Raw genomic sequence first — 27,089 nt, 5'->3', positions numbered from 1 at the left:
GTGTATAGTCAGATGATTCCTAGAGTATTTTCCTGCTATAAAATGCTATCTTGCTTTTGGATTACATTCATTTTCCTCTTCCTTACAGTCCTACTGTGATATAAGTTGAAATTGTTTTTCTGCTTTAAAGAGGGGAAATTTGAGGCATGGAGAAAAAAAAATGGCTTTTTTTTTTTTTTTTGCAAAAAAAGTGCATCATTGATTCAGAATTAGGAAATTAGTAAATTTCAGCTTAATAAATGACCAGCTTCCTTGCCACTGACATTTGAAGGATTAGACATGGAATCCATCCTGTCCAATATCCTGTTTCTCAAAATAGCTTCAGATAGCATTTGCACATCGAAAATACTTCTTTAATAACCTGTCACCAAGCTGTCCTCCATTAATCTATCTATATCTATATCCTAGAATGTTCAACCCTTGGGGTAATGACCTTCACATGTTTTCGGCACCATGCCTCCTGCACTCTTAAAGGAACTTTGAAAACTGCACGGTGGCTGAGAACCTTCCGTGAAGCATCTAAGTGATGGCAGTTTGAGGGATGAGATACTGGATCTTACAGGCCATTGATAAGATAAAATAGTCATAGGTGTCTGAAACGGAAAAAAAATCAAGTGTTTTTCACTAGGGAACACGTTGTCTTTTTTTTTTTTTCCATTTCAAGGCCAGTACTTTGAGCTCAAAGCCTCTATGGAAAGAATATAGTGAACACCATGGAATAGGGTAAATTAAGTGACCCTGCCACAGAAATAAGCTTCACTTCCTGCCCTTTCAGAGCTCCGAGTCTCTGGGTCAGTGCTGTGAAAGCACTATTTTCTCTGTCTGTCGAAAGCCCTGACGGGTGGACATGAGTGTGGGATGAGAAGGCAAAGAGGTTAAAGGAAGGCAGATAATAAAAGAATAACAAGGAGTAGTGAGAATGGGAAAGAAAAGGAACATTTAGTCAGGGGAGAGAGACCTGTAGTCCTTAGAGACTGTAACTTCCAAAGAAGTGTCTGTATTTTGGCTCAGAGATGGTTATGCTACACGACTGCTTTCCATATGATTCAGAAAAAGGAAGTGTGAGATTTAGATGATTTTTGCATACCCTTAGATATATGGCAGCTTTATGGATGCCCTCTTAAACTCAGCTGTGTTTTCTCCTCTTTTTGCCTCTTCACTTATAATAGTTTCCCACCTTTGAAAGGTTATCAAAGGTGACTCTTTATGTCAGGGTAAAGGAGATTCCAAGCATTATCAATATGGGTTTAGCTGGCTTCAAGGGGAAAACTATGAATAAATTTTCTTAACATTGCTTCACTGAGACTACTTCTCTGGACAGAATTGCATACGTCACCATCTTTCGGAAATTATTAAAACATAATCTAACCACAAAGCTACAGTAATCAAGACAGTGTGGTACTGGCACAGAAACAGAAATATAGATCAATGGTACAGGATAGAAAGCCCAGAGATAAACCCACGCACATATGGGCACCTAATTTACAACAAAGGAGGCAAGAACATACATGGAGGAAAGAGAGCCTCTTCAATAAGTGGTGCTGGGAAAACTGGACAGCTACATGTAAAAGAATGAAATTAGAACACTACCTAACACCATACACAAAAATAAACTCCAAATGGATTAAAGACTTAAATGTAAGACCAGACACTATAAAACTTTTAGCGGAAAACATAGGAAAAACACTTTTTGACATAAACCACAGCAAGATCTTTTTTGATCCACCTCCTAGAGTAACAGAAATAAAAACGAAAATAAACAAATGGGACCCAATGAAACTTAAAAGCTTTTGCACAGCAAAGGAAACCATAAACAAGACAAAAGGACAACCCTCAGAATGAGAGAAAATATTTGCAAATGAAACAACAGACACAGGATTAATCTCCAAAATACACAAACAGCTCATGGAGCTCAATATAAAAAAAAACCAAACAATCCAGTTAAAAAATGGGCAGAAGAGGGCTTCCCTGGTGGCGCAGTGGTTGAGAATCTGCCTGCTAATGCAGGGGACATGGGTTCGAGCCCTGGTCTGGGAGGATCCCACATGCCGAGGAGCAACAGCTACTGGCCCATGAGCCACAGCTACTGAGCCTGCGCGTCTGGAGCAACAGCTACTGGCCCATGAGCCACAGCTACTGAGCCTGCGCGTCTGGAGCCTGTGCTCCACAACAAGAGAGGTCGCGATAGTGAGAGGCCTGTGCACCGTGATGAAGAGTGGCTCCCGCTTGCCACAACTAGAGAAAGCCCTCGCACAGAAACGAAGACCAAACACAGCAAAAATAAATAATAAATAAGTTACTAAACTCCTACCCCCAACATCTTCTTTAAAAAAAAAAAAAAGGGCAGAAGACCTACACAGACATTTCACCAAGGAAGACATACAGATGTCCAAGAGACACATGAAAAGATGCTCAACATCACTAATTATGAGAGAAATGCAAATCAAAACTACAATGAGGTATCACCTCACACCGGTCAGAATGGCCATCATCAAGAAGTCTACACATTATAAATGCTGGAGAGGGTGTGGTAAAAAGGGAATCCTCCTACACTGTTGGTGGGAATGTGAATTGATACAATCACTATGGAAAACAGTAGGGAGGGTCCTTAAAAAACTAAAAATAGAACTACCATATGACCCAGCAATCCCACGACTGGGCATATACCCTGAGAAAACCGTCAAAAAGAGACACGCACCACAATGTTCACTGCAGCACTATTTACAATAGCCAGGACATGGAACCAACCTAAATGTCCATCGACAGATGCATGGATAAAGAAGATGTGGCACATATATACAATGGAATATTACTCAGCCATAAAAAGAAACGAAACTGAGTTATTTGTAGTAAGGTGGACAGACCTAGAGTCTGTCATACAGAGTGAAGTAAGTCAGAAAGAGAAAAACAAATACCGTATGCTAATGCATATATATGGAATCTAAAAAAAAAGGTACTGATGAACCTAGTTGCAGGGCAGGAATAAAGAGGTAGACATAGAGAATAGACTTGATGACATGAGGTAGGAGGGCGAAGCTGGGGTGAAGTGAGAGTGGCATCAACATATATACACTACCGAATGTAAAATAGTTGGCTGGTGGGAAGCAGCAGCATAGCATAGGGAGATCGGCTTGGTGCTTTGCGACCACCTAGAGGGGTGGGATAGGGAGGATGGGAGGGAGGCTCAAGAGGGAGGGGACATGGGGACACGTGTATGCATATGGCTGATTCGCTTTGTTGTGCAACAGAAACTAACAAAGTATTGTGAAGCAATTATACTCCAATAAATATCCAATAAAAAAAACATAATCTAGAACATTCCCTTTTGTAGAATCTCTTCTACAGACTTTCAGTATATATCAAGCAAAATGCTTAAAAACAACGTTTGAGTGAAACTTGGAATAGTGAATTAACAAATTTAGAATTATATTTTTTATTACTTTGTTGAAATAAAGTGACATTTAGACTGAATGCTTTTCTATTCTCTTCAAACAGAATTTGAAGTTTTAAATTTGCTCTACATGAGTTCTGTCAAAAAATAATTCATTTTAGGTACAAGGAAATAAATCTTTTCAAATACCACATAATGAATCTTTTCAACGGGAGTAGATATCAGTGAGATTTATTTTCTTCTTTTTATTTTCCCACATTTTCCAAAAATTTTACAATAAATATGTGTAGCTTTTATATTAGAAAAGTATGTAATGGAATAACAAATAAAATTATACTAAGGCCAGATCTCCAGAAGGACAAAATGTGTGTTGATGGATGTAGAGGGAATGTGGCGCATACAAAAGGGAAAACCCCCCCCCACAAAATTTTCCTACCATTTTCTTTCAACTACTTACCTTGAATTATATTGCTAGTCACATTTGTGTAGCTCACACCTAAGTGTGAAAAGCTGCAATAATATCTGAAAAGCAGAATCATCACTTTTTCTGTGATCTGATACCACAACACTAAATTAAAAAGATTAACTCAGCATACAGAAAATAATTCAAGGAATCTATGCCAAGAATCATCCTCTTAGGTGGATAACGGGAGGCAAGAACCTGCTGAAAAACAGTCTGACTTGGACCCGATCTACGAAATCTCCTTTTGCCCCAGATTTAATAGGTAGAACCATCCAAAATGCACGGCAGACTGTAACAATTAAATTTAAAAAATGTTCCACTATTAATGTATAGGTTTTATAAAAATAAGTAATTCTGCTTGACTGGAGATGATGTCCAGAAAAAAAGTTCACTCATAAAAAAACAAAAAAATCTATTAAAGCAAATCACTCTGCTGTCCTTATTATTTCTGGGTTGACCTCATGTCTATGGCTCACCATTTTGAATACTGTGGATTTCACTTGTGGATTTCAGGTACAGCCGTTTTTGTCACAAATAAAATGACTTTAGTCATTCATTTAAAATTTTATATTAGCCTTTTGACTTTCAGTCTAAACAGACACACAAAGGGCTTCCCTGGTGGCGCAGTGGTTAAGAATCCGCCTGCCAATGCAGGGGGCACGGGTTCGAGCCCTGGTCCGGGAAGATCCCACATGCCGCGAAGCAACTAAGCCCGTGTGCCACAACTACTGGAGCCCGTGCGCCTAGAGCCCGTGCTCCACAATAAGAGAAGCCACCGCAATGAGAAGCCCGCACACCACAGCGAAGAGTAGCCCCCGCTTGCCGCAACTAGAGAAAAGCCCACCCATGGCAACAAAGACCCAATGCAGCCAAAAATAAAATAAATTTAAATACAATAAATTTTTTAAAAAAGTGATATACAAATGTTTGGGCCAATAAACAGTGCATGCAAAACTAATACTATTTCTATATTTTCTATATTGGGTGCCACCATACAATCAACTACAAAAGAGGAAGAATTTGGAAGGGAGACGATCACACCACATCCCTCCTTCAACAAAAGAGAAGTCTTGTGTACTACTTAACGCTTATCCAGAACACAGAGCAGCACCGTAATTACAGCTCTCTGATCTAGTATATACCCATCCTCAGAGCGAATTTATCACAGCTCCGTGGTGAGAAAGGAAAATCATCAGGTCGTTTCTGAACGACGCTCCCAGTCCCTCGTGGTTTTAAATCCGCTGGGCGAGACTGATTCGGGAGCAAACTACGGAAGGTGCCTGGTGGCAGCCTGGAAGCGGAAGAGCGCGCAGGGCAGCCGGGGTGGAGCGCACAGCTTACCTTGAACTCCTTCTCTATGTTGGCCAGCTTGGCCAGTTCGTTGCTGAGCTCCAGGGCGGTGAGCACGGGGTCCTCGCTGGACAAGGACAGATACGCTGGGCTGGCCAGCCCCTTGTAGGCATTGATCCTCGAGCGCGAGTGGCTGAAGGAGTCGTGCCTCTGCTTCTCCGTGCAGTCCCCGCACTTGCAGAAATAGTCGTGCGGCCGCTCGATCCTGGCGCCCTTCATCAGCAGCATGTGCACCACCTCGTACTTCTGGCAGTGCGCCGCCAGGATGATGGGGGTGATGTCGGGGGAGAAGCGCGTGCCGTCCTCGTCGTAGGCGTAGAAGTCGTCGTCCTGCAGCTCCTGCTCACAGGGGCTCAGGGTGAGGCGCTTGCTGGCCGCGAAACCCGGGTGGTTGAGGATGGCCTCCACGATGCGCACGTAGCCCTTGCTGATGGCGAGCAGCAGGGCGTCGCCGATGCGCGCCAGGTTCTCCTTCTTGAGCAGCAGCTCAGTCACCTCCAGGTGCTCATTGCCCACCGCCAGCTGCAGCGCGTTCTGGCCCATGTAGTCCACGCAGTTGACGTTCAGCGTCCTGGATTCCTCCAGCATCTTGCGCACCACAGGGATGTTACCGTACTCGGCGGCGTCGAGGAAGCGCTCCTCCTCGGCGGTGAGGCTGGTGCCCCGATCGTTGAACATGAAGGCCGGACCCCGGACAGCCTGGCGCCGGCCCTTCTCGCGCATCACTGTCTTGCGCCTCAGGGAAGGGCTTTCCTCCATTGACCTAATCAGCAACAGCAAGAAGAAGAAGAAAAAGAAAAAAACCCCAGATGTATAATATTAGGGCATATTGCTTCCTCCCAGATGTCGGGCCATTTCTGGAGTACACAGCAGCCACCGCGCACATCTGTGGCCCGAGGACAGCCAGGTCCGTTGCTGACACCCGCCTGAAATTTACACCTGTACCTAACACGGGGTGCTAGAACCCAGAGAGGGGCCGGAAGCCCTTCAGAACAAGAGTTCCTGTTCCATAGAAAATGACATTCACAAGGAATAATAATATAAACGATTTCCAGACACCCCGCGTCTCCCTTGCGACCCTGGCAAAGATGGGACTCATCATACCTTGTGGAAATAACCTTACTACTGCTCTTAAAAGCCTTGAAAATAGGGGCGAGCAGGTACCTGGCACCAAAGCACTAGGCTTGAAGGCTAAAGAAATTAAAATTTTCAAGAATTAGGCCAGAACAATCCTCTCAAGTCACTGCATATTTTTAACTAAATAAAATCATTGACACACACACACACAAAGCCCAGTATTTAGGCCAAGTATTATCTTTCAGGATCTTAGATTTGCTATTTTTTTTCTCTTAAGGGTATCCCACTCCACTCCCACACCCCTCCAAAAAACTTACAAGATTCATTTTTTTCAGTAACACAGACAAGATTTAGCAATTATAAAATGAGAATATCAATCTAGATTTATTTTTTTGAAAATAACTGTGTCTTTGTAATGAGTTGTTTAATTACCAATATTATATAGTTACCTCTTTGAACTAAAAGGATATGGTATGATTTATGGTTTAAAAATCACTAGTATTACTTTATGAATAAAGCAACGACCATTGACAAAATAGCATTCACATAGTCAGGGGTTGAAAACTAACTAGAGAGGCACTGTCCTCCGCGGGGCACCTGGAGGTGGGCATTAGGGAGCATCTCTAGCAGGTGAACTCAGAGGCGGGTAGCAGTGTCCACTCAGTTCTCAGTTCTGTGGGCCCCAAATTAAGAAAGGAGCACTGAAGCCACTGGCAGAGGTTTCCCAGATAGAGACCAAGGAAATGTGGCCAGGCAAACCTACAGAGGTAAGGAAACCAAAGAAATCCCCCGACAAGCTTGTAAACTTGTCCAAGGGCAGAGGGTGCTGTGACTGGCCCCCCATTCTAACGACTCAACTAGTGTCAGGTGATCAACTTTAAAAAATTAAATATAGTATTTATATATACACACACATTTATATGAATATACTTATATATACACATATGTACACACACATGTATCTATGTGTAGGAATTTCTAGAAAGCAATACAAGAAGCCTTTCATTGTATTTATACCTGGGGCTCTGGGGAGTGGAACTGAGGAGCACAGGGGAAGGGAGATTCTTACTTTTCACTTACAGCTTTTACACATTTTGAATAGTTTTAACCATAGTTTGAATATTTTTATTAAAAATAAAATTTGTTTAAATTTTAAAAAATCTTAATCCCTTAGTTGACAAATTTTTTTAAATATAGGTACATACTACATTATACATAACCATTACACTATAATCTTTCTGAAGCTAAATAAATGCCATGTGTTTGACTATTATTAGTAGGTGTGGTGTGTAGAATAGTGTGCGGAGTGAGGTGTGTAAAGTGTGTGGTGTGTTTGTGTGGGAAACAAGGAGGTGCAAGGCTGGTTGGGGGCGTGTGTTTTTTGTGTGTTTTTTTGTGTTGTGTGTGTGTGTCTTTGTTTGTAGAATGATGATTTTTTAGGTGGACAAGAACTGGGAAATAGCATTCACTGAACTGCATAGAAGAGACCTTTGTTTCAAGATCAAACTCTATGACAAGGGTCTTTTTAAAAATCTTAAAAATACTGTCATTGTAATAAATTGACATACTTATTACATTAGTAGTACTGACTTCATTAGATTAAATATTACTATTAAGCTAAAAACCGGTACTCTTCAAATGGCTAGAACTTCCATATTGTATAAATGATGAATTTTGTGCTTACCATTGATAATATATTGACATTATTTACGACTACAGAATATGTATGCAGAATATGTAAGTCTGCAGAATTCCAGTCTATCTCAGACGGGTAATCTTTGGGGAAATAAACTCATTATTCAAGTGTCACATCTTAATGGAATAGGGCTTTTTATCTAATGATTGCTACCTACAAAGAAAATAACTCATAAAAACCCTACCTTTTCTCCCAAAAGAGAGTGATCTGAAAATACCAGAAAGTGATTCTTTCATAAATTTTTTCTTTGCATTTCTTAGTATTTTAAAGTTTTTTTTCTTAGTATCTCTTCTTCTTTTGGAACCTATACCTACGTTTTGTGTATTTGAGCTGAAATGTGGGGTTTTAGTACTATACAACACAAGTGACATGAGCCCTTTTGATTTTGTCTTTAAAAGATTCTAACACTGAGTTAAGTGTGAAGTAAGATTTTTCAGTTAGAACAAGTTATACTGCTATTTCAAAATAAAAGTACTGACTTAGTGCTACTTGTCTTCATGGTGAATCCACATAAGAAATGTCCTTTTTTTTTTTTTAACTTTCCTTACAGTATTAAGATAAGCTTCATGAATCTGGACTGATAAAATGGTATGAGTCACACAATCAGTTCATCCACAATGCATTAGCATGGCCTCAATCTTGGCTGGTCTTGACAATGCATCTCCTCTGGCATGAGAAATAAGGAAAGAGTGAGGGTGAATGGGAGAGGATGCCTAACCTTAGTAATGCTAACACTAAAATCACTTTGCCAGACATTTTCTTACCTTTAGCTCCTCACCCAGTGGGTCAACTCATTCAGCACTGCAAGGGTGCATTGGACAGTAAAAGCATTGGAGAACCGCTGACCTAAATCAGTTGCCCTACAAGCACAGTGTGCAAGCTCCTTCATGGCTGATATGGATGGCTGGTAATATCTGATTGCTATGGACTGCACTCTGTACCACCACAAATCCATATGTTGAAGCCCTAATCTCCAATATGGTATGTGGAGGTGAGGACTTTGGGAGGTAATCAGGGTTAGATAAGGTTAGATAGGTTATGAGTGTAGAGCCCTCATGGTGGAATCAGTGCCCTTGTAAGAGGAGAAAACAGAGAGCTTGCTCTCCCTACCCTCCCACCACCCCCTCCCTGTAAGGACACAGTGAGATGGCAGCCGTCTGCAATCCAGGAAGAGAGCACTCACCAGAACCTGACCATACTGGTACCATGACCTCAGACTTCTGGCTCCCAGAACTGTGAGAAAATATGTTTCTGTTGTTTAAGCCATCCAGTCTGTGGTACTTAGGCGTGACAGCCCAAGCTGAGTAAGACACTGACCATACATCTTAAGGCAAAAGAAAATGTTTTCGTGCTTTATGAAACAAACTTTGGATTCCTAGTACTTGTCCAAACACTTAAGCGGATAAAAAGTTCTTCCTGAGAAATATTTTTGTGCACCCAAAGGCAATCCTTTGCTCCATTCTATTCAGAGGCAAAAATATGAGCAATGCTCCTCAGTTTTCGTAACTTTGCCGTCCACTCATCTGACTTCTAACAGTGTGACTTGAGGCCCACCTGCCTCAAGATCACTTGGAATACCTGTTAAAATTCAGATTTCTGGGCCCCATTCTAGATGCACTAAATCACTCTCAGGGGTGGGGCCCTGGAATATATATTTTAAATGAGCATCCTTTGCAATTCCCGCACACACTGAAGGTTGCAAACCTCCAGTATAAAAACGGCGATATCCTGGATCAATGACCCCAGGCTCAGAGGCCTGTAAACACTTGTCACACTGGCCCTGCCAAAAGCAAAGTTGGAATAACATGTTTGAGCAGCGCAGGCTAAGAGACAAGCAGCCTTACATTCACTTAGGTTCCCTACCCTTTATTACCACTTAAAATTTGATCTTCAGGACGCTATTCACCTGAATCACAGTAAATGAGAAGCCTGTAAAATGCCTTCACCAGTGACCATTTAAGGTCATGCTCTTTCTTTTACCAAGGATTGATATTTTTAAAGGGTTACTATGTTTCCTTCCAAACTGCCTTTAAAGGGTTAAAGAGGTTTTCCATTATAGTATCTATTGTACCTTTTATGAGGATTCAAGTGCTAAAATCATCCTAAAATTGTGTATTAAGAAGCCTGTCTCTCCAGATGAGTTTGCTTCCCTTGATCTAATAATATGAACTGTATACCCTTGTCTTTTTTTGTGGCCCAGGGTACCCAGGAATTTAGCTTAGATCTAAAAATGCTCAATTACCATCAGTATCCTAACCCAGGTTTCTGGCACAGTCTTTCTCCTTCTCCTAAATCATTTCTGACATAGATTTTAAATCAGTTATCCTGTGTTCCATGTGTCTTAAACCTATTTTATGGTTATCTAAATTCTTTTCTGAAAAGCAGAGTATTAATAAATACCCCCTCATATAGGCCACCCCTGCCCACATTCCTGGATGGTAAGGTCATGCTTTATTTGTCATTACCCAATGCCCCACAGGGAGTAGATACTCAATAAATATCTATTCAACTGAGTATTCAAATCTCTTCCTGGGCCCTATCCTCTCCCTTGGCTTCAGCTCCCACATGTACAACTATCTGTCCTCTGGTCATTCTAAAATGCCCCAACTCACGTTCTCCCTTAAACCAGCTCCCCTCCTAACATTTGCATCTCAGGCTAGATATTCAGGCTTAGCAATTGCAAGGTCATCTGTGACTCACTGTCTTGATCCTGTCAGTCACAAAGTTCTGAAGCTTCTCCTTTGGAATGTTGCCTGTACCTGACCTTTCCTTCCAATTCTCATTGCCAACGCTATCCTCCAGATCTTTACCTCGTCGTGGCTGCATTATTAGAACAGCTCTCCGGCAGAGATGGCACAAGGGAAGGCAACGAAACTTTACTGAGTTCCTGGTATATGTGTCTGTTTCTCATGCACTCTCATATTTAATTCTCGTAACATTGCTAGGAAGCAGGTATTATTTTCTGTTTCATAAATAAGAAAACTGAGCTCAAAGGAAATTGCCCAAGGTAATACACAGAGTAAAATGCAGAACTGGGATTCAGCCTAGGGTCTGTCTGACTCCTATGCTTCCTGGCATTTCGTGCTGCTCCTGATTTCCTCTTTGTATCCCCACAGACATCCCCAGCACCTTGCACTTCTTAAATTCGGCTTTTACTGTCACACTTCTCTCTCTTTTTTTTTTTGTGGTACGCGAGCCTCTCACTGTTGTGGCCTCTCCCGTTGCGGAGCACAGGCTCCGGACGCGCAGGCTCAGTGGCCATGGCTCACGGGCCCAGCCGCTCCGTGGCATGTGGGATCTTCCCGGACCGGGGCACAAACCCGTGTCCCCTGCATCAGCAGGCGGACTCTCAACCACTGCGCCACCAGGGAAGCCCCACACTTCTCTTAAAACCAAACCAAAACCAAAACCAAAACCAACTAGGTCCTCCAGCTGATTTTCAGGGATGCTGACAGCCTGCCCCCCCATCCCTAACCAACCTTCTCCTCCCTGCGCTTCAGATTCATTCTTCACTGTCTTATAAACATATTATTCTGCTTATTTCTGTACTGTAAAGGGTACAGGTATAAAATATCCTATACCATCAAGGATATTTTTTTGAAAAATTAGCAAGGTGCTTTTCGATTTTGCCTTTCCAAATACCAGATCTTGACCCTGGTTAATTCAGGGACATCTTGCTTCAGCCTTGGGGTGTGGGAGGGATGCAGTATAGAGTTGCATGAGTTTAGGGGGAAATAAATTTTAGAGGAGGAGTGCACATAGAGAGATAAAGGAATTTTCAGTGGTTTTTTTTTTTTTTTTGCAAGAAAAATGGGGTTTTGTAAGCAGAATTTGGGAAAAGGGAAATTGTCTTGAGGAAGAATTTGCTTAGTTCCTTTATTTCTCTAATTAATTCCAAAAGAACCTGATCGCTGAGTGCTCTCGTCACACAGACAAGATAATTCTCCCACTTTTGACACCAAAGCAATGGTGCTTACTGTCCTGGGAGAAGAAAGAAATAGCAGAAAGGAAGTAAAAGTCAAGATGTGGATTTAGTAAGGTGAGGAACTACTGAGGGTAGGGGGATTCTTGCCCTGCTTGTTTGATTTGGAGATCTGGAACAGTCCTGCCTGGTTAAGTAGGGAATGGTCTGGGCTTTCTCAAGCCACCCTCAGCTTCCATGTAGTGTGGACCCTGCAATGAGAGCCAGGGAGCCTGCACCCAGACTAAGGATGACCAGCTGTGAGCTGGATAGAGGATGTTGCAGGCACCCAGCTTTGTAGCCCCCAGGAGCTGAGCTGAAACCACATATGCCAGCGAGCACATCTGGGTGACAAAGTCACGTCAGCCAAGATCAAGTTACTGCCACTGACAAGCAGCACCCAGCAGACAATGAAGACTGCCCAGAGACCACAAGAGTCAGAGAATAGCACCCTTTCCTCCCTCCAGGGGACACGTAAGTTCCCCTCCCCCAATGCCCAAATGCTACAGAGAAGAGCAGGGGAACCAGCAGCTTTCCAAGAGCCTGAGCAATTTTATCCAAGTGAGACAGTATTTCTTAAAAAGGAAACTTACTTTATATTATCAAACTAAGATGAGTGAAATTGGCCTCACAGCATCCCTCCACAGTGCCCTGAACCGGGGGTGGACATGTGGACCAGAAAGAGACTCCAACCCCTTATGGAGATTGCAGAGAGAAATCAGTAAGCAAAGGTCCCTTATACACCGGCTCGCAGCACAGGGAGACACTGTTCTAGTTGACTAGATCCCTGCGATAATGCAGGTCAAGGATTCCCTTCTTATTAACCCACATAATTGCTTAATTGCTTAATTAACTTAATTGCTTAATTTACTGATTGCTTAATTCACTTGCTGAATGAGAATGAATGTCTGTTTAGCAAGCAAAAAACAAAACAGAAGTTTAAAAATTAATTTAAACCACAGATTGAACATTTGGTCAACTTTTCTCCCCACTAGTCAGCAGGTAGGAGGCTCAGGGGAAAGGTCTGTTATGAGAGCTACATGCTGCCCATACAAGTTGTTCTGGTTTCTTGTTCCTGCTACACCTGCCTCTGGGATGTTCCTTTTGTTTCTATCCCTGGGCATACTCTTATTCTTGCCCTCTGCCAATTCAAATCCTTCCTACCTTCTGTGGCCCAGCTTACATTACACCTCTGGAAACAGAGGGTAAGGCTTCACATGGTAATAACTAGAAGACCTGCAAGGTTCCGTTCATTCTGAAATGTTGTCTTCTGAGAACCTTTCTGAAACCATTCCTGACCACTTCAGCCTGACCTTTTGCAATATTGCTAGTCTGCCCATAAATCTATACACTTTTTTTTCCCTCTCCTTGATTCTGTCTCCTTGATTATTGTCTCCTATGATATTCATGTCTCCTAAATCTGGTTGAGAATAAATGCTTCCTATCTTATTTTTCATACTTCTTAGCCACCTCTATAGTGCCTAATATAGTGCAGTATATGTTCAAAAATACTTGTCAATTGATGCTAATTCTACAGATAAAGTGACTCAGTCAGAATGTTAACGTCCTTAAGGTCACTGAAAGGAAGAGAATTAGAAAGTGAGAGCTCAGAGGTTCTCTCCTAGAGTCTCTCTACTTTACCATGCTGTCTCTAGGGAACAAGAAAAATGAATAACAAGTTGCAAATCAAAATAGCACTATTAAAATATAGGCTGAGCTTATGTATTGGAATACTTTGGTTCTATAATCACAAGCTCCGTAGCACTCAGCAACAAATGGACATTATTAAAGAAGTCCCCTCAAATCTTTTATTGAAGTGAGGTGAAGAATTCAGCAGCTACTCAATCTATCTAGCAAGCCAGCCAGCAGCCAGGCAAAGTAAACACCACCAACAATGTGAGCCAAAGCAGTAAGAATAACAGTCAAATTGCTTTGACTAATCAGTTCACCACACTGAAGGAGGCGCATGTGCCCACCGGCTAGGATCCGGTCCGTCCTTCTGTGAAGGGCAAGCAAAGCAGGAGGAGCCGCGGAAGATAAGTAGCGAGAAAGGCACAGAGGAGGGGGAGAACGTGTTGGAGAGCCACCACCGCATTAGCTACCGTATTAGGGTTGGTGATAATCGGAAGTGGTAATGAAGGTGGGAAGCAGCAGGCACCTGACGGAGGACAAGAAAGTCAGAGATGAAAAGTCAAAAAAGAGACAAACCCCACAGTCCCCCAGGGAAGCAGGCACCTGTCAGTCAGTGTGGTCGCCTCTGGAGACATCTGGAGACATCTGACACTATGCCTACGTGTGAGTGTGCTCGGAATGAGGAGAGGGCATCTGACAGCCTCGATAATGTCACGTTTTGAAAAATCTCTCATATGTGTATTTGTGGAGGGGAAGCAGTAGAGTGGTGGGGCACTCTGAGCTTGAGGAGCGCCGACGGGCACCAGCGTGCAAGGCTAGAGAGCGGCAGCCCAATCAGTCCGACTGTCTGGTGTACCGGGGACAGCGCTCTGGGTAGCGCCGCTTTCCACACCACCTGCTGCTGAGCCTGCCTCTACCATCACCACACACAGTCCGACAACACGCTGTCACGACCGCGGCCACAGCAGCAAGACAAGGCACTCCGCTTCAGAAACAGGAACGCGTCACTTTCATGCCTAAAGAGTCCCACCCCAGAAAACGATTAGAATGTAGAGATTCCAGAACTTCTAAGTCTGGGGAGGGATTTGGATCTCCACAGTAATTAATTTCCTGAGAGTTTCTGTTGGCCAGGGTTACATTCAGAATTCTCCATGCACCATTTTCATAAATCTATTAGACATCTGCTAATTTTGATATATGCCCTAATGACTCAGTCGGAGACAAGAAGCCGTTGTTGGAGGGAAGCTCCTGTCTCTGCTCTTCATCGCTTTCCCCGTCATCCCTCTCAGGAAAGTTCTGGAGACCCTTTAGCAGCTAAGACCAGAAAAGCAAAAAAGCTTTTAAGAGTGCGTTGTTCCCTCTAAAAGTCCACTGGGAGCAGAGGTGAGGACCCCTAACCACTGCCTGCATGAGTTCTTGGTGATGCTTCTTAAACGTACGTGCCCAGAAAAGCGTTTAGGTAAATGCCTTCTAGAACTTAGATGTTTCTGTTTCCAGGAACTGCATTTTGTGTGTAACTCCATTGAGCTGACTTATTATGGTTTTGTGAGTAACTGCTTTCATGCCAGTCTCCTCAATAATACTGTAACATACTTAAGAGCAGAGACTGTCTGTCTATATCTCTATATGCCTGGCTGTTAGTACGTGGCTGATCAATATCTATCTCTTGGAGGCACAGATGTGTGTGTGCTTAAAGCGTTAAGACTGAAGACCTAGGGAACAGACACTTTTCCCCTTCAGATTCAAGCATACCCTTGGTCACATAAAATAATGTGTGGAAGTAGTGGTGGAGGGGAATTTGGAGTAATTCTTCTATAAAAAAGAATGTCATGAATACATTAATATAAGTTAATTATCAGGAATTAAAGTAATATAAACAATCATTCTTCTTTCAAAACAGATTTCTGCTTAATCACATTCAATTCTTAGTTACACCACAAAATAACTGACGAATCTTACAGCTTGTGATTTTGATCTTACATAAAGTTACATTTTGTCAGGATAATCTGAGGGCAAATGGAGGATACGTCTTAGAATTTATAAGCTTTTAGAGTTAATAATTAAGCTTGTCTTCAAAAACAAACTCATTTATTAAACTCAGTACTTTCTAAAACTAATTTTTATTATTTCAGGAAGATTAGTGACAATGAAATTAGAAATGAAGTACAAATTCAGTCTATAATTGATCAAGAACTTGAGATAAAATGAACTCAATAATAAAATCAAAAACCTCTACTGACCCAAGAGAAGTTCCTATTCGGCTATTTAAACATATTAGTCACTATCAATTAGATATATATTAACTTCTAATGTTATTAAAAGCAAAAGGATCTGGTTTTCTATCATTGTCATCCATATCTGAAGTCAAAAGCCTGAGGTTTTTAGATTCTTGTTCCCATCTCATCACCCTGCAACCTATTTTTCAACAGAGAACCCATATGCATCAGTCCTATTTGACAAAATGTATTTAGAAATGCAAAACTGGTGTAAAATATTTAGTAATGTCATGCTCTTTCCTTAACACGTCATGCACTTGTGGACATTTAAATCTCATTTTTTAAAAAAAGGTCTAGGGCCAAATTCATATAGTCACCTATTATTTGAATAGTGCAAAAAAAAGAGGGGCGTTTTCTTTTGAATAGGGGAAATTTTCTGACTAGATAAGTGTAGACAAATACCCCTGACCTAGATACTAAATTAAAGACAAAATGCTATAACAATCCTAATTATTCTCATAAAGTCACTGCTGAGCCCCTTATGCACAAGTGTGAATTTGGCACCCATAGCGCCCAACTCCAGACCTTCTATCTGGGGCCAGATTCCTCTGTGTACACCCTGAACAGGCCACTCTTCTGGCTCCCCTGTCAGACTGATAACTACGTAGTGTTGATTGCCTGAAGGGGGCTATATCAATCCTGAGCCAGGAAGTTGAAAGTATTCCTTCCTATGGAGAGCAGAGAGCTCTGCAAAAACAGTTGTCTTCCTCCCATTACATTTCCTGTGAAGTTTTATAAGGAGAAAACATGAACAGACAGACGTTTGCTATCCTAGCACAGTAATGAAAAATTCCTAAAGTTCTAACCTACTCTTCAGATGTTGTCCAGGATCCATTTACCTCTTTGATATTAAGAGAAAACCATAAATGATATTTGGCAGGGGTCAATTGTTCCTTGAGATATTCTTATCTCCACCCACCCACCCCCGCCCAATTCTTTTTTTTTTTTTTTTTTTTTCGGTACGTGGGCCTCTCACTGTTGTGGCCTCTCCCGTTGCGGAGCACAGGCTCCGGACGTGCAGGCTCAGCGGCCATGGCTCACGGGCCCAGCCGCTCCGCGGCATGTGGGATCTTCCCGGACCGGGGCACAAACCCGTGTCCCTTGCATCGGCAGGCGGACTCTTAACCACTGCGCCACCAGGGAAGCCCCCCTCCCAACCCCACCCAATTCTTAATCCTCCTACTTAGTTTAAAACTTTCTCAAGTTGATCTGCCATCAGTAGTCAAATTGAAATGATGAATTAATTGAATCTCATAAATGAGTTAATACTAATTATTAGTTTCCTGTGTTGCTCCTCCTAGGAGTAAGTGCATCTAAAATCTCTTTGAGGAAGAGAGAAATGCTTAACCCAAACTCGGCCACAGTGTAAACATTACAGTCAAAGGAAACTGGAGATTTCACAAGGCCTGGGGCTGCTGTGAATTCAATGTCAACCTTCAGCTTCAGTTTCTCAACTGGACTAGATGAAATCCTTTTCGACTCAAACATTCTATTCTTCATCATATTCTACATCAGTTAAATTTAGGAAGTGTGATTCTAAGATGATTTTAGTTGGGGGACTTCAGATGGTCCTCAAATCACACTACAGATTACTATCTACTTCATTTGCCTAATAAGATCAGTCATAATTAAGAATAGTCTTCCTTCTGCAACCTTGGTTCTGTTAATAATACTGTCTTCATCTGGGCTTAAATGAATATCTAAAACACAATTGTAAGCATGTTTGGTTTCAAGATGATGGAATAAAGGCCTTTCTCACCCCTTCACCTCTCAAAAATTACCCCCTAAACAACACAGAAAACAAAGAACACAAATTTCATCTTCCATGAAACCAGAAGTATTTGTAACTGCACTCCACAATACATGAAAAGGAGATAAGTTGGAAGAATGGTGAATGATTTAACAGAGAGAAGGAAGGTCTAACCAGAGTGCCTGTAACAAAAAATAAGCTGATCCACCCAATACCGGAAAAGACTTGGAAACTAAGGGCAAAAGAAATCTCAGAAAGCAGAGACAAGGCAGGAGCCTAAAATGGAGGAATCCGCTGAAATTTTGTGTAAGTGGTGTGTAGTAACCCTCCCCCTAGATTGCTAACCTCCAGCTGATATGATCAAGTGACAACCCTCCCACATCCCTATAAGAAATATAGGATACGAAATCTCTGGAGAAATAGAAACAGAGATTCTCTAAATGCGGGGATACCAGGCCCAGGGGAGGGTAGGAACTAAGAATGGGGGGAACCCTGGCCAGTTCCAGAATACTAGCAGCCAGGTTTATTATCTCCCAACCCCTACTCCCTTGTGACATTAAAAAAAAAAAAAAAGATACTGCATCTCTGAAATAAGAAAGAATGCTATAACAAAGGAATACTCATAAGACAAAAAGAGCTCTTAGAGATTAAAAATATAATAGATAAAATGGAAAAAAATTCAGTGAAAGAGTTGGGAAATATAGCCAAGGAAATATCTCAGAAAGAACAGAAAAGACAATCACTGGAAAACAGGATAGAAGAGATACAAAAACTAGGGGATCAGCCCAGGAGATCCAAAGTCCAAATAATAGATTTCCAGAAAGAAAGAAGAAATATGAAAATAACAGGTAGGAAATAATAAAAGAAATAATACAAGAAAACCTCCCAGAACCAAAGGGCATAATCTCCAAATACTGAAAGGGTTTACCAAGTATCCAGTTCACTGAATGAAAAAAAAGACCCATATCAAGGCATATCATCTAGACATTTCAGAACAACACTAATGATGAGATCATTCTAAAAGCTTCCTGAAGAAAAAAAAAATTAAAAACCACAAACAAAGGAAGTCAGAGGGTTTTGGAAGGGATGTCTTCAGGAAAACACACACAGTAAGAGACTGTAAAAGGTTTTGCTAAAGAGGCAAGAACAAGATGGAACACATATTTACTCCATGAAAAACAACTAATTATAAAAGAAAAGAAATGCAATCATACTATACTACTTGACTCAGCAGTGAATAATAGTTACATGATCATAATAATGAAGACTTTAAGTAAGATATTAACCACAAATTGTACCAAACCATGTGATGGAGGATGGGGGAGAATAAAAGGTATAAGTGAGTGAAAATTGTTTCCTGAGAATACTGATGACATCTAAAAACATGAATAACAAGATAGCTATACCTGAAGGAGTTTTAAGTGGAATGAAATGGAGGGGACAAGCAGAAAAAAGGAGAAAATCAGGGAACTGCTATGGGTTTGCTGTTGTTCTTATAAGCCACATTTTTTAGTATTAAGTTTTAAAACTATATTCTTGCATTATTTTGAAACTATATAAAATAATTTACAACAAACCAACAAAAATGACAACTCTCTATTGTACATAGTGAAATTACTACTCTACAGGATAAACTAAAAATACAATTCAAAGTTTCAGATTATTAAAGGTCTCAAGTCTAATGCCATGCTGTACTATTCTTGAAAATTATAACTATGGAGAAACCTGCCTCTTCCTTAATAATGCTAGTTTGACTTCAGTCCTTAAAGTCCAAATTCCTATCCCTGGAGATTCAACAGTGACTTGGCAAATCTCTGACTTCCACTCCAGCGGTGGAAGGGAAGTGCTACTTCCAGTCTGAAACACAAGCCAACATGCACAGCACTGCTCTCAATCCCACAGCCAAGCTAAACCTAGACTGGAACATTTTCACAGGCCAGTACCATAGAAACTAACATCCAAGTAGACAATTTGGGTTACGAGGCATTGTGTACTCATCTTCAGATCCCCTATCATACAAAGTTGAGCATCAGAAGCTCTATTATTTTTTTAAATCTTCTCATCACTCTGTGGATTTATTTTATATAACTTTCAAAATAAAAATTGAATATATTTATGGTATATAATATGATGATTTGATATACATATACAGTTGACCCTTGAACAACATGGGTTTGAACTGTGCAAGTCCATTTGTACACATATTTTTTTAACAAGTATATTGGAAAAAGTTTTGGAGATTTGTGACAATTTGAAAAAACTCACAGGCAAACTCTGTAGCCTGGAAATATTGAAAAAACTAAGAAAAATTTAGGTATGTCATTAATGCCTAAGATATATGTAGATACTAGTCTATCATTACATAGGCATAAGGTGAGTGACATTTAATTATAATGTTTAAATAATTAAATAATATATTTTAAACATATTTAATAATAGCAATAATGTTAGTTTTCTTACTGCTTTGTAACTTTGCTTTCAAAGAATTACATTACCATATAGTATGCGTCTCTCTCTCTCTCTTTCAATTGGAGAAGACGTGTGTCAGCCTATCATCACAGGTAAGTGGTTTTAAAAAAACATAATTATGTTTCCAATACTGTATTATGAATATGGCATGGTAATAATACCATATGCCACAAGAATTTTATAACGGTTCATTCGTTATTTATAGGCTACTGTGAAGCAGCCATATTGATTACACCAGGCTACCATAAAGCAATCATATTGCTGCTTCTTCGTTATCAATGCATGAATCATTATACCTGCAAATAAATATGAATTTCTTTTTCACATAATTTTTGATGTCTAGTGTTAGTATCAATAATACATATAATGTCTGCCGTGTTTTGTATCATATAAGACAATATCGTTGTAGGTACTGACAGATGATTCATTTTGTAAACAGATGACATAAGCATGGTATCAATAGATACAGTACAATACTGTAAATGTATTTTCTTTTCCTTATGCTTTTCTTAATAACATTTTCTTGCTCTTACTCTATTGAAGAATACAATTATAAAATATGTACATATAACATACAAAATCTGCGTTAATCAACTGTTTATGTTATCGGCAAGGCTCTGGTCAACAGTAGGCTATTAGTAGTTAAGTTTTAGGAGGAGTCAAAAGTTATACATGGATTTTAGACTGTGCGGGGAGTCGGCACCCCTAACCTCTGGGTTATTCAAGAGTCAACTGTACATAGTGAAGTGATTACTGCAGGCAAGGTAATTAACATATCCAGCTCCTCACATAGTTACATTTTGTGTGTGTGTGACGAAGAAACCTGAAATCTACCCTCTTAGCAAATAGTCCAAATATGGAAACAACCTAAGTGTCATAGACCCATGAATGTTAAAAGAAACTGTGGTATATATATATATATACAATGTAATATCAATATTATTCAGCCTCTACAAAGGAGATCCTGAGATTTGTGACAACATGGACGAACCTGGAAGACATTAGGCTAAATGAAATAAGCCAGACACAGAAAGAAAAAAACTGCATGATCTCACTTATAAGTGGAATCTAAAAAAGTCAAATACATAGAAGGAGAGAGTAGAACTGTAGTTACCAGGGGCTGGGAGGTGGGGAAACTGGGGAGATGTTGGTCAAAGGGTACAAAGTTGAAGTTATGTAGGATGCATAAGTCTAGAGATCTAATGTAGAGTATGAGGACTATAGTTAATAAGACTATATTGAATACAGAAGCTCTATTATTGATTTACTAACTAATCTTTAGAAATTGAGTTAACTTCATTGTGTATCAATTTCCTCATTTGCCAAATGGGAAAACCTGCTTTAAAGAGGTGTGATTGAAGTTAATTCATTTAAATGACAGCATGAGGTATAATATAAACACAAATTACTGCTTTAATTATGACAAATTTTTGGCAGCACTTCCTCAAGAAAAACTAAACAGAATCCTCTCTCTTTTTTTTTTAAGTACGTTTATTATAATTTTTTTTTTTTGGCTGAGAGGCTTGCGGGATCTTAGTTCCCCAGACCAGGGACTGAAGCCAGGCCACGGCAGTGAAAGCACTGAGTACTAACCACTGGACCACCAGGGAGTTCCCCAGAATCCTCTCTTCTAGAAGCCTTTCTCTCTTAAAGATAACACTGCTGAGAAATCTAATGACTTCTTGCATGTATGTTAATGAGTAAGGATTGAGTCTTCTTACTAAAAGTAAGACAAAACACAAAGTTTTTCCCTTTATTTACCAAATATTTGCCAACTATGGGTCAATTCTTCCCTTTTCTTGAACCTCTTCTCTCTAGGCAGCCTTGTCTTAGTACCACCTACTCCTTCGTCTTTTTCCGTGTCTTCTGCTTGCTACTCTTTCTTTCTGCCCCTCTAAACAAAAAAGTTCCCCTCAGAAAACTAGCTCAGGCTCCCTTTGTTTCTCTCTTCACACTCCCTCCTTGGGTAATATCATGAACTCAAACAACTCTATAACAATTCCCATTAGACGCTCAAATTCTCCCAAGCTTTAAATGTGCATCTTCCTGCTTGACACTTCTATCAAAATTATCTGAAAACTCAGATTCTACTCTGTTTGTTCTTTTCTTTTCAACAATGACATCACGATCTTAGTCATCTACATCAAAATCACCAAGTCATCTCTGACCCTGCTTTCTCTTTAAACCCCTGATGGACAGTTAGCTGCAAATTCCCATAGATTCTTTGTGTATTCTCTTTTCCTATCTCTCCCCATTCCATCCCACCAGTCCTACACGATTACAGATCCTAATCTCAGCCTGGAAAGCTACAATAGCCCCCTAATTTATTTATTCACATTCTGCCAATTGCCACTTCAATCCATCCTGTTCTCAGAGTGGCTTTTATCAAACTGTTGCCGCTTTGAAACAATCAGTGGCTCCCTATTGCCTCCCCTTGACATACAAGATCCTATACATTAATGCCCCAAATAAGCTATGTTTCAGTAAAACTCAATTAATATTCCCTGGACATGCCTGGCATTTTGGAAGTGGGAGGGCTTGAATTAATTGTCCATCCTGTCTCTGCCTCCTATCCTATTTACTTTTTAAGGCTCATAAAGGTTTTCTTGATTTCTCCACAACCTTGTGTTGTCTATTTCTTCTTTGCACTTGACTCATCAGAGCTCTATTCTGTGTGTATGTATTTAAGCACTTATTTTACTCTAACTTACAGCATAATTGTTCATACGTAGTTTCATTTCCATCTCTCCCTTATGAGATTTTAAACTCCTTGAGTGCAGTAAAGTTGGCGTACTCATCTTTGTGGCTTACTGTACCTAGTCTGCACTTTGCACATGTAAACGCTTAAGAAATGCCTTTGAATTAAAACTCATAAGAACTGCCTTCAAATGCTTTTGGAGTTCATCAGACATATTTAATAACTAAAAACTTCGAGAATGAGTTAATCTTGCCAGTGACATACTACTTGGTCCTAGATTTGCAAACAATTGGGAAAAAAGAAGTTTTGTTTTGAATCAATGGTTGGATAAAGAGTTCTATTAAAGGATTAAAAAAAAAGTCTTCTTAGTGATATAGTAGATGACACTTTTCCTCCTAAGTCAGTCTGTTTAAAATTCCCAGATGTAATACTGGAGCATGGAGCAGTGAAATGAGCAACAGGGTTATGCTAAGGAATCCTTTTGGTAAAAGTGGGATTCTACCCTCGGCATTCTGCTGGATGTTAAATTCGGCTATTCTATTCTGCCTACTGAAAATGACCCTGGGGCTTTGGTAGACTGGGTATCCTTCTCCAATTCCATTCTGGGGCTGTATGCTTACTTTTTGAGCTATTAAACTGTGGCCATATTCTACTCAAAGGTGGAATAAAGAGCTAATCTCTGCTACAGATATCAAGTTAGTCTCTGCCGTTACCAAGTGACAGGCCTCAAAGAAACAAGAAGAGTTTGCTGCTCTACCTCTAGAAGGAACCTTTATTAATGGATATCGCCTTCAAATGACTGGGTCTTTTCAGCCAGCTGTATTTACTTTACAAAATAAGTACACTACAACATTTACCTGTTGAATTATATAAAGTCAGAAGATAGATAGGAAAGATGTTCTCTTACGAGTTAGACATCGAGGCTACATTAGAATTTGTCCCAGTGCTTTGTGTAATTGACCTCAAGCTTCAAAAAGCAAAGTGTGTAATCTCTGCTCCCCCCCCCCCACGTTCTCAGATAAGAGTGCTCTGGTGTCCCATTTATTGTGGATTTACGATAAAAGGAAAAAAAAAACTAAAGAATCAAGAAGTTGAGCTGGGTTATAAAAACCAAATTGGCAAAAGGAAAAATGGACAACGTCTTAAAACCTTAGGGAGGCGGGGAAGCGAGCTGGCCGCGCTTTAATCCGAAAGGACCTACTTTCCCTCCATTTCCTGGGCCATTTCCAATCCAGGCTAAACTTCAGCAATAAGTGAACCACACTGGGAAGCGTCGCTCGTTTTAAATCAGAAACCTTCCCTAGATGACCTACTCCCAGCCAATGATTTGCGTTTTTAATAGACAAGTCCGGCCGAGCCAGGTGCGGGCTCTGACCAGCCGAGCAGTGCGCGACCCGACCGGTTCGAGGTCGTCCCAGAAACCTCGCACCCCGCCTGTGGGCAGCTTGCGGGCAGCAGGGGGCGCTGCGGAACCTCCGTCCCTTCCCGGGAGAACCCCTTCCCCGGCCCAGGCGGTTAGTCCAGCCCGTCACGACTGGCCCCAAGTTCTCTACCTCCTAAAAAAGACGCCCAAGGTACGTGACAAAAGAAACAGCACACTCCCTATAAAACGTCCTTATCCTCTCTGAGTCTCGCGGCTGGTTAAAGGCTGTTTCCAAGATTTAGCAATTAAGAAAAGTTGTTCTTTCTCACACATTAAAGCGCGGGCCTCTACCTTTCTTTAAAAAAGAAACAGCTACTGACCCTGAGCCGCCTGGGAACCACAACTAAGTACCTCAAAGCGGTGCCGGCGGCCGCCCCGCGGCCGCTCTCTCCCCGGGAGACCCGCTGGGGCTTCGGCTCCAGTTTACCCCCAAACTGTGACTGGACCGTCAGGAAAAGAGGTGACAGGGCAAACCTTCACCCCACACTCTGTATCGCACACCGCCCCCTCCCTTCTCCCCACGCCCGACGGCCGGGAGCGTCGGAGGGGACTGAAGCTCCCAGGGTGGCTTCACGCTGAACGCCGGGAGGAAGCCGGGGTTCGAGCTCGCGCCGGTGTCTAAGCACCCTTCCCCTTCTTTGACCTCCCGGGGTAAGCTCCGGGACCGCGGGGTCTATCTTCCGCGAGGTCCCCTGACCACAGGCAGGGGCACGCCGGTCCTCGGTTGCTGGAGAGCAGGCGTCTGCTTACTGGAAAGCGTGCCTGGCGTCCGTTGTGTCAGTCCGCGGGGCTGTTCCGTGCGCTCGAGCCGGGACGGACACCCCGGACACGCCTTCGGCACCCCCAAGTCCTCTACAGAACAGCACCAAGGGTGCGAGACCCCGCCCTAGGTCTACCGTACCCCCGAGCCGCCCCGCATAGGACTGCGGTGGAGGGTGGGCTCTGAGGGTCCGGGGCACATCGCGAGGCGGCTGTGGGCGCGCCTTCCCGCACCCCGCCAGGCGCGGTCCTCCCGAGGCGCGGGCCGCGGGCCGGCCGGGTACTCACATGTCGGGCCCCGGCGGGAAGGGCGGCAGGCAGTAGTCGTGCGGTTCACGCTGCAAGGGCGCCAAGCGCGGCTCGAGCCCCCCGTTGACGCCCCTCCAGCCCCGTCGGCGGCGCTGCGGCTCCGCGCCTTCGTCCTCGCCCTCCTCCTCCTCCTCCGGCGCGGGGAAGGTCACCCTCGCTTGCTCCTTGCACTTGCTGACCTTGGTGGACATCGCGCCGGCCGCGGTCCGAGCGCGGGGATGCCGGCCGGCGGCCTCCTTCTCCACCGCCGCCGCCGCGCGGTCTCCCCGCGGCGCCCCTTCCCTACCTTCCGCGGCTCCAGCAGTCCCGGGCAGCCCCGGGCGTGGAGGCAGGAAGAGGGAACGGCGCGGCCGAGACCGAGCAGTTAGAGGCGGGAACCAAAGCCGTGTCGCCGCCGCCGCCCACCATCAAACCGTGGGGGAAGCCGCCACGCCCGTGGCTGTGAGGAGGAAGCCCGGGGCCGAGCGGGCCGCTGGTACTGGGAAACGCTCTCCCGCCCCGCGGCGGCGGCGACGGCGATGCCCCCTCCGTGCCCGTCTCCTGTTTCCGACAGCATCACTTGCTAGGACAGTACAGTTACTCAGGGTGAAGGAGAGAGAGAGAGGGAGGAAGGGAGGAAGGGAGGGAGGGGGAGGGAGGAAGGGAAGGAGGGAGGGAGAAGAGGGGAAGAATCAATTCCTTATCAGACAGTGAGAGCTGGAGAGGAAATCAGACAGACCAGCAGGTAGGGAGTAAGGAATCAGAGAAACTTCCCTCGCCAATTTCCCCTTTCTCTTCCAAAAGAGCCTTTCTCCACTTAGAGATACAAGTTTCCCAAGGAAGGGAAAAGGAAGTCGTCTGGCTTGTTGATTTTCCTGCAGTTGTATTTACCCTGTTCAACTTTATATTTGTTTCAACAAGCACCGTTGCTTCGTTGTGTTACTTACTCTAAGACTTCGTTGAACCTACAGAGGTTTAAGTCCATTTCCCCAAGTGCCAAGAATGGTAATGTTTTAATCGTGCGTGATGCTTCAGGGGTTTTTTTGTTTGTTTGTTTTAAATGAATTTCAAAACATCTAACAAGATTTATATACTTTCCAGGAAATATTTTCCAGCAAAATTTAAAGTATTCTTTTTAAAACTTAAAAATTGCATTTTAAAATTCAAGAGCAGTATTTCTTCTGGGAGAAAAAACTTGTGGAATTTTAGTCAGAATGAGTTTTAGGGATCAAGGAATTTATCACTCGTTTTAGAAATAAGAAAACTGAGGCCTAGAGAGACTGAGTAAACTACTCAAGGTAGGTAATAGAAAACTCAGATGAGACCTAGGCAAGTGTATTTTCTAAAGTTTTCTATTGCCTCAAATAAACAGCTTTCCAGCAAGTCCAACTTGGAATAATCACAGAAATACCAGGTACGCTACTATGAAATAAGATACTCATTTTTACCGTTGTCCAATTATACTGTATTTTTTTGAAGAGCAATTCTTCTCAAATTTAAAGAAAGCACAAGAAAATTTAGCTCTTTTGAACTACGGTCTTAAAAAGTAAATAATATATTGTGTGTTTTATTAAGATGATAATGTCTGTATGTTTTAGGAAGCAATGATGTTTATTTATACACCTGGTACAGAAAAATCAAATGATGTCTGGTGTTTTACAGTTGGAAACACCCTTCCCATACCAGCACATATAGAAGTAGAAGTGTCAAAATCCTCACAATGCAAGTTTCCAGACCCCTTCAATTCCACCTCTGAACGATCTCTAAAGCAGGACTGCTTTCCGTATCCCCAAACCACTGCTTCAGTTAAGGCTCCCATCATCCTCCCTGCCATCTAGTCTTTCTGCAGCCCACCT

At 42.2% G+C, this 27,089-nt stretch overlaps 1 protein-coding gene across 3 annotated transcripts in view; it reads right to left on the bottom strand.

The window, feature by feature from the left end:
• Positions 1-25,747, bottom strand: part of TRPC3 (transient receptor potential cation channel subfamily C member 3) — a 79,699-nt gene extending 53,952 nt beyond the window's left edge. For all 3 annotated transcript variants that reach the window (XM_030863933.2, XM_060298733.1, XM_060298734.1), the window contains exons 1-2: positions 25,234-25,747; positions 5,196-5,967 (exon numbers count right to left, since the gene is read on the bottom strand). In XM_030863933.2, coding sequence (XP_030719793.1) covers positions 5,196-5,967; positions 25,234-25,445 — 984 coding nt within the window. In that variant the 5' untranslated portion in view covers positions 25,446-25,747. The remainder of the gene's footprint in view (positions 1-5,195; positions 5,968-25,233) is intronic.
• Positions 25,748-27,089: the final 1,342 nt, after the last annotated feature.

Source organism: Globicephala melas, chromosome 5 (assembly GCF_963455315.2).
Source record: "Globicephala melas chromosome 5, mGloMel1.2, whole genome shotgun sequence".
In the NCBI taxonomy this organism is placed as follows: domain Eukaryota; kingdom Metazoa; phylum Chordata; class Mammalia; order Artiodactyla; family Delphinidae; genus Globicephala; species Globicephala melas.
Note: the sequence above shows the minus strand (reverse complement) of the source record. Positions and strands in the feature narration are given on the sequence as shown.